We start from the raw sequence: 13277 nt of genomic DNA, 5'->3' as shown, positions 1-13277 counted from the left end.
TTTTCTCCGAAACGACGTAGATCTCGCGGAAAAATGACGGCAGTGAATGTCAGTTATCTATTCATTTACACAACTGGGAGATTTTACTGAGCAATTTGAATTTAGAGTCAGTACTGCGCTCAGGGCACGTCACTTGGAGGTGGGACTCGAACCTATGACCGCTCTCGCCACTACGGTGTGATAATGAGGACGTGTGTTCTGAGCGCGAAGTGATGCGAAACAAACACGAGTGAGGGATAGAAGGGGAACCAACCGTCTCTGATGCGAGAACGTTCCAGAACTTGGCCTGAGAAACTGCCCCTAAAAGTGACGACGGGAACTAAACTTTAAAGAGGCTTATATTCGCTCCTCCTCACCTTCTCTTGTCTTTACTTCTTATTTTTTGGGCACCAGACAGACACCGGCTTCCAGAGTACAAAACGGCAAACTTCTTGAACTCCTCATGTTTTCGGTGCGATAATAAAATTGTCTTTAATTTCTCACCTCCCCCTTTAATTACCAAACCCTAACTGGAAAAGATTCATTCGAGAAACGGCACATATTTTGCTTACAAATAAAACCAGAAAGCTGTGTCTTTTCCCTTAACTCTCCATGGGGGGACCGAGAGGATGGGGGGGAACCGGAGCAGCGCTTCGCCTCTCGGCTTCCGTCCTCGCTAATCCGCCGTAAGAGCCCGGCGAGCCGTGTAAAACCGGGTAAAAGACGGTCCGAAGACTGCGGACATGATGGCCGCGCAGAAAATAAACGAAGCTCACGAGCACATCGCCAAAGCGGAGAAATGGTGCGCGTCCCCGACCTCTATTTTATATACATATATCTATATCTAGCATATATTATATAATATTATGTATGAGGTAGGACGAATTGATTGTATGTGTCGTATTTTATCGTTCCATCGACTGAGCTCGGTGCGATCATACACTCAGCCGTATATATGACCTTTATTATTTATTATTATTATTAGTGACGCACCGTGTTTTTTAGACGTCCCATAATTCCGTTTTTATTCATGTGGCCGAGCTACACATGGACATGATTTATTACATTCTCACGTTTAATATTCAGACAATTAATACTGATGTTCATGCCTGACATTGAATTTAGTTGCTCTTTACTATGGTAATACTGTGCTGCCGTCGGTTGCTTAGCATCTTATTTATTGAAGATATTTCCGTGACTTCTGGGGTAAATGCCACGTTTATCTCCTAGAATATTATTATTGAGGACAGAATGTTTCTAGTTATGTGAAGCTTTTCTCCGAAGGGACTTAATTATTTACCTACTTATACAGCTGTGTAACTTTACTGGGGTAATTCAGGGTAAGTACCTTGCCCAAGGGTCCTATAGCCAGAGGTGGGATTCAAACCTGTGACCTTCAGGTCAAAAGGCTGCAGTACTAACCGATATGCTGCCGACTGCTCTTAGAAAGCGTGGGTAGAGTGTGGGGTTCGAACCTACAACCTTCAGGTTAGCGGTCTGCCCCAAACTGCTACCTGTCCCACGTGACCTGTGCTTTTCACGGAGAAAAGATTTATCATGTTTTCAACAGTTCCTCGTAAGTGAGTTACCCTGCTCTGTTGTACCCTGATGAGGAACGGTACTGTGAATGAAGTTCCCCACAGAAAGATCTAGAAATGTGACGCTGCCCTCGATGAAGGCAACAGCCGCGGGAACGAAACCAGTGACGTACGGTCGACTTCCGTCCACGGGCCACATTAGTACAGTTTCAGCTACCTTGTTTCACCTTTTTGCCGCAGTTTAAAGACCAGCTTCACCAAGTGGAAGCCGGACTACGACAGCGCGGCCTCAGAGTACGCAAAGGCAGGTAAGTACCGCGCTACGCCACTGCTACTACGGTAAAGTGCAGCGTTACGTTACTCCAGCCATGTGTCACACTGCAGCCGTGAGGAGTTTTTCGGAAAAGTCGTTTACTTTTTATGTCTTTTCTTCCATCGGACCGACTTTAATTGTTCAACTTTTTACTTCACACATATTTTTAGAGTCGATCCTCCCCACTGGTCTCTTGCTTGTGTTACCCGTGCAGGTTTTGTACGGTTTCAGTGGTTATGACTCTCCTGGCCCTCATGTGTCTCAGGGGGTGTGAACCTCCCCCCCATCACAGATTCGAGCGCTTAGTGACTCCTCTCCCTTGTCTCTCTCCACGGTTGCGACCCTCTCTCCGCCAGCGGTCGCGTTCAAAAACGCCAAGCAGTTTGAGCAGGCGAAGGACGCCTACGTGAAGGAGGCCGAGTACCACACGGAGAACAAAGCGTATCCTTTCGTGTGGGCGGCGGCTCCCCGGAGCCCCCGTGGGTCGCCGTCCTCGGGCCTCGGGGAGGTGCGGCGGGACCTCGTCCGCAGTATCGGCGTCATTAGCGCAACGTTCTCTCAAAGTCCTCGTAGCTCTTCGGCGACGGCCCACGAGATGCGCCGTGACGCCACGCCTGTTCGCTGACGCCTGGCGGGTCGTTCGTCGTCCACATTAGAAATGCCATAAGCTCTTCTCTTTATGTACTTAACGGCTCCCACAGTCTCTTCCACGCTGCAAAGTAAGTCTTCCGTCCCATTTTTCACCACTTTGCTCTACGCCGGGTTGCGCTTCCTCTTTTTAAGGCACTCTTTTCCTTCGCAGAGCCCTCGAGCAGGCAGGTATGATGATGAAGGTACGTTCCAGTTGGCATTGTGGGCGCTGCCCCTTCTGGGTACAAAACGTTCCCTTACGCTCAGCGTGCGGCCGCGATTGCATGGGAACTGTGCACGGTTTTACCGACCGAACGAGCCGACGGTGTTTCACGACGGCCTTTCGGCAGGACATGAAGCGCATGGGGGAGGCGATCCAGTACATCGAGAAAGCCAGCATGATGTACGTGGAGAACGGGACCCCGGACACTGCGGCGATGGCCCTCGACCGCGCCGGGAAGTAAGTGTGCCGTGCGAAAGGTGCGAAAGGTGCGAAAGGGTGCGGATGAGAAAGGCTCCACTCACACTCTGAGTTCTTTCGAAGGCTCATAGAACCCGTGAGCGTGGAAAAGGCCGTGGACCTCTATCAGAAGGCGGCGTCTGTCTTTGAGGTGAGCTCAGCGTTCGGCGACCACAGCTGGTGGAGCGTCGCCTTCACTCATCGTTACCCTCCACTCATATTTCTCCTCCCGAGAGCCAGAAAAAAAAGTTGTTTCTGTATTTTTTTCTTTATTTTTTCTGGAATGTACAGAAAGTAGCCCAAGCGCCAGTGCCAAACGGGTGGTAGCGATTAAAAGTTTACGTTAGGACTCAACATTGTACGGTGTCCACTTTGGGAGATACACTGAAAAAGAACCAACGGGAGGGTCTCAGAAGGTCATTTCCACGTTGTAACTTCATTATCTGTGGGCTTAGGGTGCGTTTGTTTGCGTTACTGGTACGATGCTCAGCAATCCTCATGCTTTTTGGACACAGGTTCCTTTTTTGACTGTGGATACTTTTTGACATTTACATGCACATGGATTCATTTATCAGACGCTTCTCTCAAAAGCCACAAACATCTCATAGAAAATACAGTGTGTTCAATACAGTAGCAGGAAGAGACACTTAGATGCAGACGTGTGATTCTGAAGTGCAGTTTGTTTCCTTCCACCGATGTCCGTCACACGAGGAGCTGCAAAAAACCATCAGAATATCGACGATTCCTGATCACCTTTGTAGTATTCTTACTATTTTTACAATTTTTTGTGAGATACATTTAAACATTCACATTACATACGTTACGTTACGTTGACTTGAGCTCCGTGGGTGCAGAACGAGGACCGGCTGCGCCAGGCGGTGGAGCTTCTGGGGAAGGCCTCCAGGCTCCTGGTCAGGCTCCGCAGGTAAGTTTGACCTCGTGACCTCGTTTCACCCGAACCTCATTCGTGGCTCTTGACGCTGAAGTACGGTGCGACCCACCCTGGTTCCCTGTTTCGGTTTGTGTCTGAAAGGCTCGATGAAGCGGCGGCGTCAATTCAGAAGGAGAAGAACATGTATAAAGAAATAGAAAACTATCCCACCTGCTTTAAGGTACAATTCCAGCAAAGAGTTCTTTAAATGCCCAGTTAACAAAAGCGCTTTTAGTGTGATGTTAGCATGAGTTGCGGGTCACTGTAGTGTCACTCCCAGTTTCGGCAGCGGCTGCTGTGTCGTGAACGCGTGGACTTAGCAGCGCTTTGCTCCTCTGCTCATTAAGGACGACGCTCTGCGCTACTTGTCTTCCTGTTCTTTCCTTCAGAAAACTATCGCTCAAGTCCTGGTGCATCTTCACAGGAGCGACTTTGTTGCGGCAGAGAAATGCGTCCGGGAGAGTTACAGGTTTGACGCGTGCGGTTTTATATGTGACCTTTTGCGTCGCGCTCATTGAAAGGGCTGCCAACTGACCGCTCTCCCCCCCCCCCAGTATCCCAGGATTCAGCGGGAGTGAAGACTGCGCTGCTATGGAGCAGCTGCTGCAGGGATACGACGAGCAAGACGAAGACGTCGTGAACCGCGTGTGTAACTCGCCGCTTCTCAAGTACATGGACAACGACGTAAGTGAACCGAAGGGCGTTCGCGTGCAACGGCTCTGGTAACCGTGAGAATCCGTGAGACGCTCTCACCGCGCGGCTGCATCGCAAACACGCACGCGTTGTGCGATGGGACGTCCAGCGTCTCTCTCTGTTCTTTCGCTCCACCACCTTTTATGTGCCCGTGTAGCGAGTTTCAGTCGACGCTTTATTTATTTGGCGGGAAGTCGCACCGATGGTGTCGAGGAAAGGGTGTCGGCCCTCCTGGCGCTCGCTGCCGTCACCGTTGACCCCCGACTCCTTCCTTACAGTATGCCAAGCTGGCGGTGACTTTGAAAGTTCCGGGAGGTGGCAAGAAGAAGAAGCCCCCTGCTGCCCCTCAGGGGGGTGCCGGAGGAAGCCAGGCTGCGGCAGAGGAGGACGACTACGAAGGGGGGCTCTGTTAATCTCAGCCGCCGTTGAGGTGCCACTAGGGTTTGGTGCTCCTCCGGTCCCTTCGGGTCACGTCATCACACAGCGTACATTCCTCCAAAGTATTTCTACTGAAGAGCCTCATTTGTTCAGGGAACTGAACCGTCACAAATGTTTAGTATATATCATAGCAGCGGATCCCAGACCTCATCGTAGGATAGTGATGCTTCTAAAGGTGTCATTAAGGTGTCTGTGCAATAAATTATTGTGCCGTCATTTGAAATGTAAACAGTTTTTTTGTATATTTAGCAGAAAGAAAACAGATTAGTAATCAGTGTAATGTGCAGGAATAATTTATCAAGAAAGAGAAGAAACGCTAAAGACTTATTTTTCAAGTGCAAAGGCAAGAGGATGTTGTTGGTGTGTTTGTAAGGGAAGTGTACGGTAGGGGTGCGAACGTGACACTCGTTGTGTCGCTTAGCTCTCGATGGTCGATGACTCCGGTTTAACGAGCGGCTGAGCGGACAAACCAGCTCTGAGCGGAAGCCGAACGGGTCCAGCGAGGAAGGTGGGGATGCTGAAGACGGAGATGGGGCTGTCGAGAGGATTCGTTTTTCTTCGGATGACCACAGCGGTAACTTTCGAGCCCAAACTCGCTCCTCCGTCTCTCTGTTTTCAACCGTTACTCTTGTGAAGCGTCTCCAAATAGCTGCTTTGGTTCTCTGCGTGACCGTGCTGTTGAACTCCCCAGCTCTCAGTTGTTCCCCTTTATTCCACCCGTGAGCGAGCGAACGAGCGCAGTAAACGCACATTGTCCCGTGTGCGTATTTTCTCCTGTTCGGTTATTGTAATCACAGAATCCAGTGATGTGTTTGTACGTTGTGCCGTGTCGCTTTGTTAGTACACGTATAATATTCGTTCAAGGATAAACCAGCCCTGTTATACGTCTGTCTCTATTCATGAAAAGTTTACGTGGATGTTTTACTGCTCTATATTCCCTGCGTTATTCCAAAAAATCACAAGTGTACCTGTCTCCACCTGTTCGTTGTCAGTATATTATTATGAAAAAATCTAGAAAATATGATTACTAATAAAATTTTTTGTCTGAAAAATAAGACAGAATGTATAAGTATGTTCTTTGCTGTAAAATAATAGAAAGACACTGAAATGTACACTGACACGATACTATGTATACTTAGGACACGATGAAAAATAAAATACCACATTTTGATGATATTGCAGTAAATTTAAAAAGGGTAGCGTGAGGCAAAAATTCTTTTAAATAAGTTTTATGGAGCAAGGGGCATAACTATTTATTTTCTTTGACAAAAATACCTTGAATATTTTCCCTTTTATTTGGTGCTGAGTACTTTTTAGTAACATATTTATTTGGCAGATGACTTATCAATATGGACCATGACAACATAACACACAATACAGGGCACACTGTACAGCACATATACACCAGAAAAGGTGAGACATTCCCCAAAAAAGGTAAAAAATTGAGTTTACCATAGAAAAATACTAGCGTGGTAGACAAGTTTTTAGCACAACTTTGAGGGAGGACGAACGAACAGACAGACAGAGGGAGTGCAGAAGCACCGTGTTCGTCCTGTCTGTGCAGCAGTAATAACAGTAACAGTTACCAGATACATGCCATAAGAAACCCTGTTCAGCAAGACATTAGACACCACAAGTGAAAAGCTGTTTATTCAAGAAGTCTGTCTTTGGGGGCCTAATTTCACGGTTGGGAACTTGCTGTAAGCATTTTAAAAGGTAAAAATCTAGACTGTTTTAGACTCGCACCTCAGTCACCTCGCAGGGGCTCCTGAATGAGAGTCCAATTTAGTCCCAGGTAACTTGGATCTGGACCTGGGCTCTGAAGTTAAGGACTCGCCTATGAAACATAATTACAAAACTAGTAGCGTAGTAGTCAGAGCAGCTGCCTTTGGTTCCAAAGGTTGCAGGTTCAAATCCCCCTTCAATCTGCGCTACCCTTGTAGTGTCCTATATTGCTCCACTGAAATCACTCAGCTGTATAGATGGGCAATAATTGTAAGTAGCTTATGACTGCTAAGTTGCTTTGGAGAAAAGTGTCAGATAAATGTAAGCAGAGAACACAATCGGGGTAAATCCCATAAAATGAGTATCCTGCGCAGCATCGAGACTTTGGCTTGCTTGGTATGTTGGTAAGCGGCTGGCAATTCTGTCGCCCATCGATTTGGGTTGCGGTACAAAGAGGCCTGTCTCGAATTTAAGAAACACATGAATGGAAATGTCTGTCGTCACCGGCTTCGTTCACGGAGCCTAAACAGGAAAGACACAGCTTCGTGGTTTTGTTTGTAATAATATGTTCAGCACCACAGCCATTGAAATTAGGCTGGTTTTGTACCCAGCAAAATGCAATCAAGCTCAGACAGGAAACCTTTCCAACGTAGCTTTATTTTCAGGTCACGGAACCAGGGCTACACCACAGGACCTTTACATATACAGGTACACAGTGAAACTGATATTCACATTTGTTGCTTTCCCGAAAATGTACGCACATGGAATGAAAATTATTCATAGCAATAATTTATTTCTCTTTCATGCTACATTATCTTCTGATGCATAGATTGACTGTCATGTCACTCACCAAAGGGCTTACCTTTATTATTAAAAGCAATATATATATATATATATATGTATTTTTTTTATTTGTCACAATGACTTTCATATAGCTCTTCTGCATTGTCTCTGTGACTTTATTGAAAGTGGAATTTTGGCTTGAAAGTTTAACTTGGACTTAAAATAAAATGTTCTTAAAAACTCTGGGACGAGTGAGGTGGACATTAGTGTCCAGGTGTCTTGATCTCCTGCCCATGGCTGAACCTTTTGTGCTCAGCTGCAGTGAGGCTCCCTCTGGCTCAGATATCACGGGAGAAGATCTGCACCACCCAGGTTTTACATTCTTTAGATGTCCACCAACTCGTCACGTCCTTGTAACCGCCTTCCAATAATAAGTTGCGTAACTGACAATTATCGATGCTCAGATGCTCGAGTTCTTGTCAGGTCCACCCCACCATTTATTTCATGCACTCCCACATTCGGTAAAAACTGAAAAGAAAGACCGTCCTGGTGAGATGACTTGTGTTTTCCTGAGAAAAAATTCCATTGTGGTTAATACATATCAATTTTATTCTACAAACAAAATAAGGCAAGTACGGATTGTCATATGATTTAATACAAGGATTATTTAAATGTCTTAAATTTAAAAAGTGGCTAGTGTCAGTCAGTCGTGGCCCTTTAGTTTTTCTGATGTAGCTCGGTGAAAAAATTGTGTCCTTTCAAGCAACTGCCAGCCATTCAGGGCTCTATATTGCACACCCCAGTGCTTGCAAATTGACATCCAGAGATCTGAGTGGCAGGAGTGGTCGCACAAATGTATAGCCCTCATGTTAATCCATAAGTAAGAAGACTGACTGGTATCTGCAATGCTTTAAATGAAGTTCAAAAGGAACAGTTACAAAAAACAGCATGTGCAGTTTATGAGTTCCTCACTCATCAGTCTCTCCTGCAGCAGGCAGTGGAAATGCTCTACAGCCGCGGCACAATCCACAGACAACGGACGGTCCTTTTCGACGAGATTGTGCTTTTCTTTGATTTTTGTACTCATCCCTTTTGGCTCCTCTAAATGTTAAAGGTCACGTGCCATTTCCTCACTGTGACTTCTCTCGAGTCCATTTGATCATGGTCTCTGGTGAACGGTAAAGGAAGATGAGCTTAGCGTAAAGGTCCTCTTCAAGGTCCAGCTCTCCTGTCTCGCGCACAAGGAAGATGTCAGTGCAGAGTTTGAGGATGCGGTCCACATTGGGGAGCTCCTCAAACATAATTGTGTGGGAGATGCCACTGAAGAACTCGCGTACAAACTTCCCAATTACCAGCACTACTGACGCGTACAGGCCCATGATCCTGTAAGACACATGCAGGTGAGGACACAGTAAGGAGATGGAAAGGTGTCAGTGTTGAGAGTTTACCGCAAACTGCACTGAAAATGACCTCTCCTACACCCTTCAGACAACATTTTTTTCCTCTGTAGGGGTTCCCAGGCACCTTTCAGGGATGAGTCAATTCATATTTTCATTTGCAGTTTTTCTCTTTTCCCGCTTACGCTATTATATATCTGTAGTAAATTCTCTGTGAGTGTCAGACCATTGGCAATAGCATCACCTGCACCTGGAGCTCAACAAATCATCTAATGTCTTAAGGTTGTTGATCATCAGGCTGTCTTTTGTTGCCAATCTCAAACCCACAATAATGGCGGACATACTGTGTATCGTAATGCATGTGCCACTACAGACAGTATTTGAGAAATGGAGCAGCCTTTTATTTTTCATTCTTCAAATGTCCAAACATGAAGAGATGTCATGACACTCACCCATATCCTGCCAGGAAGCCCAGACTGGGTGGGCTAACTTGATCACTGAACACACACAGCTCCAGACCAGTCCTGTTTTTAGGTTTGCTGTGACAGGAGTCGGTCTGGTTGACAATCCACCAGCCCTGTATTTCATCTTTTGTACTTGTTGAATTCAAATACAACGTGATGTCCTTGTACTTATTGTCTGAAAGAAAGGCAAGCCATGTGTTTAGCTGTATGAACATACAGTTGACAACACACCTTAATGTTAATCATTTTGTCTAATCCATGTGAAATTGCTTTATTACAGTACCATGCATTCCAGCTGTCATCAATCATAAATATTCAAGTCTTAGATTTTTTTCAAATGGCATTAAATTAAAAGGCTATTAATGAAAGGCTTCTTGCATTCTTTACCTGTATAGAGCTGACTGACAGGCTTGGCTTCAGAGGTACTAGGTGCTCGGATATAGCATGGGAAGATATGTGGTATCGATCTGTATTGGAGAGTAGTAGGATTTTAGACATACTGTTTTATAAAACACACAAATGCTTCCTTACCTTCAGCTTAACAGCTATACTTACACAGGTTCATTTCTTGTTCCATTCAACAAATGAAGAAGCTCTTTCTTGGTATTATTTCCAAGATATGCAATATGTTTATATGATGCAACTTCGGCTTTTGCCCCCAGAGTCAGGTTTCTAAGGAACATGAACAGTTAAAGTCCAAACTGCATTCGATGCAGTGTTAATTTTTGCCTTGAGAATGAAACAAATCTCTTTATGTTTGCTAAACACGATTTCAGAGTAACCATTAAGAATGCACTGTAAATGACTGTTGGCATTGAATAGCAGTACCTCTGAACTGACAGTGCCATGGTGATGGGAAACTCGCCATCTTTGCCCAGGAGCTCTATCAAGTTCTCCCTGCTTGGTGGACTTATGGTCCACATGGAGTTGGAGTTGCCCTCTAGTTCTGCAATGGTGAGATCCTCATAGGTGTAGGCATCCAGGAACTGTTGTGCACTCTAAGGGTAAATATTACAGACCCTCAACAATCTCTTTACAGCTAGTACACCATGACAGTCACAAGTCAAAAATCTTCCAAATCTTCCTCTGCTGTTATAATGCATGTCTATATTCAGGATACCTTAAAGTAACCAGTCGGTGGCACTTTGATAAACAATGCAAGACCTTATTGGGAAGAATGAAAATATGGAATTCCCATATAAATAAACTGATATACAAGGATCCTGTTTAGCACAGAGGAAATCTGTTCAATGACAGTGTACATACGTCATTATTCTGATACTCGTCTTTGAAGTTCCTGAAATGTTGGCTGCTGGTATCCTTTAATTGATTTTGCTGGGCACTCATGGTAAAAATAGGCTGGAAAAAACACAAGAACTTGAAGTAAGAAATTTTGCAAAAGCAAGTACTTCTAATTAAACAGGACATTAAAAACCACCAGCTATAGACAAGTATCACACACAAATCGCAGAAGAATATGAGTATGAAGTATGTCAGGTCTGACATACTAAAAATAGCATTTATTTCTAGTAAATAAACTAATAAATGCTGACACTGGCATGAAACAATACAGTAAAATGAGCTAAAAGCTGTCATACACAGTACATTCTACTAATACATAATTAAGGACTGGGCTGTATGTCATATAAGGCTAATATTTGTACACAATACTATTCCACCAGATCATAACCAAAAATGAGAAAACCAGAAGGCACTAATACCTGGAAACCCCCGAGGGTAATGGTGACTGAGACATCTAGGGGCTTGTTGACCACACCGGCTACTGATTTCACCAAGGACATGAAGAGGAGAGGGAACCACACAATACATATGAGTAGTACCACAATCATGCCTCCCATGCCATACTTCACCACCTTTTTTTTCTTCTGTCCCCGAGGTTGGGGGTACCTCTGCAGAAACAAAAAGAATATATATTATTATGCTGCTTAGCCAATATTTATAAAGCTAGATATCTGACTGGAATAATTTAGGTATTAAATACTCCATCTCGTGTGATCCCCTAACCTTCTCTGACTCCCTCCAGCATTTCAGCACAAAGATGTGGGCATAGATATCCTCCACACAAATCCAACTGGATAAACTGAGCGTGGTATCTGTCCACACCCAGTCCATTACTGCGCGGAGCTCGGTCAAGAAAGGAACAAGTCGAAACCTGAAATAAAGACATATTGATAACACTGAAGAAGCCTTTTTCTACAACAACATGCAAAATACAAAGAATAGGACAAATATCTATATGCCATGATTGAAAGGTATAGGACAAGTTTCATTGCAAGTATATTACTGCAAAGTTGCAAAATAGTGTCTTGGCAGAAAAACTGGCTTTCTTATCCTGCAAAAAAACATGAAATAACTATGGTGTAGTTCACTGGCTAAATGTTATTTCTTATTTAACCTTAATTCTGCTCACCCTTGGAAGAAGAAGAGGTTGAGATAGTTGTAGCTCTTAGTAAGGAAGTTGCCCAGCACACGGGTGGGATAACCACAGCGGATCTGATAGGCTGACAAGCCAAAGTAAATGCACTTCACAAAGTACCAGAGTTGTGCCACCGTGTTCTGATTGAAGCGTCTGAGGAAAAGATTTCTTAGTTCAGTAGAGGCTATTGAGGTCATTGAAGTTTTTGATACATTGTATTTAAATAATAATCAGCTGGTTTTCCCACTACACTTGCTATGTTTTTTTACATTATTGCCTTGGAGATGTTTTCAGCAGCTGACAACTAGAGAGAGAATGCATCATGTGATAGAAATTGGGGGTCCTGCTTTTTTGTACCTCTGTGTAACCCCAGGCAGTATGAAGAACATCCAAGTATGGATCCCGAAGACAAGGATGACCTGAAAAATGACCTTTCCAAGAACAGTCTTCCTGAGGTACAAGGCCCTGTCCACAACCATGGTGCTAAACTGGATCAGGACCATAACAAGGAAGGCCTCTGGGACCTGGTCCTCCGACAGCGAGGAAGTGATATCAGCAGCTGCTGAATGTTTCTGTGAGGTGGGGGGGGAAAAAAAAAAAAAACATTTTTTTATTCCTATTATTTAGATAACTTAGATGCAACACTACATAGTGTTCACTGGAAGTTGCTTTGGAGAAAAGCATCTGCTAAATGAATAAATGTAAACATAGATAATAATGTGTGTGACTTTTCATATGTCTCCATTTATAATGCAGGAAAATACAGAAAAAACTTTTGTAGTTAGTTACTTTTCTAACTTGACTAACATAAGAATGAAATGAAAATTTCCAACTATTTATACTCATTACATTTAATTTTAAACATGTATGAGGGTAAGTCAAAAAATATCCATAATAATTTGTATTTGACTAGATTTTCAACAAGGGGGAGCATGATGGCGCAGTGGGTTTGGCCAAGTGACTGCTGTGTAGCAGGTCTGGGGTTCGAGCTCTGCTTGGGGTGCTTTGCGACAGACACGTCCCGTCATGGGTGTGTCCCTTGTACTCTGGCTCGTCACGATCCCACTCAAGACAAACAGTTATTGACGTTGGTTGGTTAGATTTTCAACATCGCTGATACTTTTGACTCACCCTCAAATTTTTGAAATATCTGGAAAGATTATCTAGAGAAAAAGAGAAGATACCCCAAATGCCCAAAATCCAAACACAATAATGATGAAGTCAACAGTGTCAGCCAGAAACATCAAAACGTAGACGTCGGTCACGGCACTGTATTCTGGGTGAATCAAGTTGTAGAAAAACTGACGAATGGGAAGGTAGATCTCCAGTGCTCTAGAAGAAAGTAAAAAAGTATGAATGATCTATTTTCTTCCAGTCAAAGTATCAGCATGTGCCAGTAGCAACCATCAGATCAGTAAAGTGGATTTTGTATTAAAACTTGAACCTGTCAGTGGAGATGAAAGGTTAAACCAAGGGTTCATTGGATCAA

At 44.3% G+C, this 13277-nt stretch overlaps 2 protein-coding genes across 4 annotated transcripts in view; one reads left to right on the top strand and one right to left on the bottom strand.

The window, feature by feature from the left end:
• The first annotated feature begins 21 nt into the window (after nucleotides 1–21).
• Nucleotides 22–5198, top strand: napgb (N-ethylmaleimide-sensitive factor attachment protein, gamma b). 2 transcript variants are annotated; one of them, XM_018745160.2, is made up of 12 exons: nucleotides 24–781; nucleotides 1758–1825; nucleotides 2187–2271; nucleotides 2532–2549; nucleotides 2633–2663; nucleotides 2811–2920; nucleotides 3005–3071; nucleotides 3775–3845; nucleotides 3954–4032; nucleotides 4241–4320; nucleotides 4406–4535; nucleotides 4823–5198. In XM_018745160.2, exons 1-12 carry the CDS (start codon nucleotides 723–725, stop codon nucleotides 4955–4957), a joined length of 933 nt encoding a protein of 310 aa, XP_018600676.1. In that variant the 5' UTR covers nucleotides 24–722; the 3' UTR covers nucleotides 4958–5198. The 2 variants fall into 2 exon arrangements, with proteins under 2 accessions (XP_018600678.1, XP_018600676.1); XM_018745162.2 differs by lacking the exons at nucleotides 3775–3845; nucleotides 3954–4032 and having other exon boundaries at nucleotides 22–781.
• Nucleotides 5199–7344: 2146 nt separating this feature from the next.
• Nucleotides 7345–13277, bottom strand: part of piezo2b (piezo-type mechanosensitive ion channel component 2b) — a 78936-nt gene continuing 73003 nt past the window's right edge. For both annotated transcript variants that reach the window (XM_018745142.2, XM_018745141.2), the window contains 11 exons: nucleotides 12973–13120; nucleotides 12146–12360; nucleotides 11783–11941; nucleotides 11377–11524; nucleotides 11073–11261; nucleotides 10618–10710; nucleotides 10180–10349; nucleotides 9907–10023; nucleotides 9739–9818; nucleotides 9340–9526; nucleotides 7345–8873 (listed from right to left, as the gene is read on the bottom strand). In XM_018745142.2, coding sequence (XP_018600658.1) covers nucleotides 8621–8873; nucleotides 9340–9526; nucleotides 9739–9818; nucleotides 9907–10023; nucleotides 10180–10349; nucleotides 10618–10710; nucleotides 11073–11261; nucleotides 11377–11524; nucleotides 11783–11941; nucleotides 12146–12360; nucleotides 12973–13120 — 1759 coding nt within the window. In that variant the 3' untranslated portion in view covers nucleotides 7345–8620. The remainder of the gene's footprint in view (nucleotides 8874–9339; nucleotides 9527–9738; nucleotides 9819–9906; nucleotides 10024–10179; nucleotides 10350–10617; nucleotides 10711–11072; nucleotides 11262–11376; nucleotides 11525–11782; nucleotides 11942–12145; nucleotides 12361–12972; nucleotides 13121–13277) is intronic.

This window comes from Scleropages formosus, chromosome 7 (assembly GCF_900964775.1).
Source record: "Scleropages formosus chromosome 7, fSclFor1.1, whole genome shotgun sequence".
NCBI lineage: Eukaryota > Metazoa > Chordata > Actinopteri > Osteoglossiformes > Osteoglossidae > Scleropages > Scleropages formosus.
Note: the sequence above shows the minus strand (reverse complement) of the source record. Positions and strands in the feature narration are given on the sequence as shown.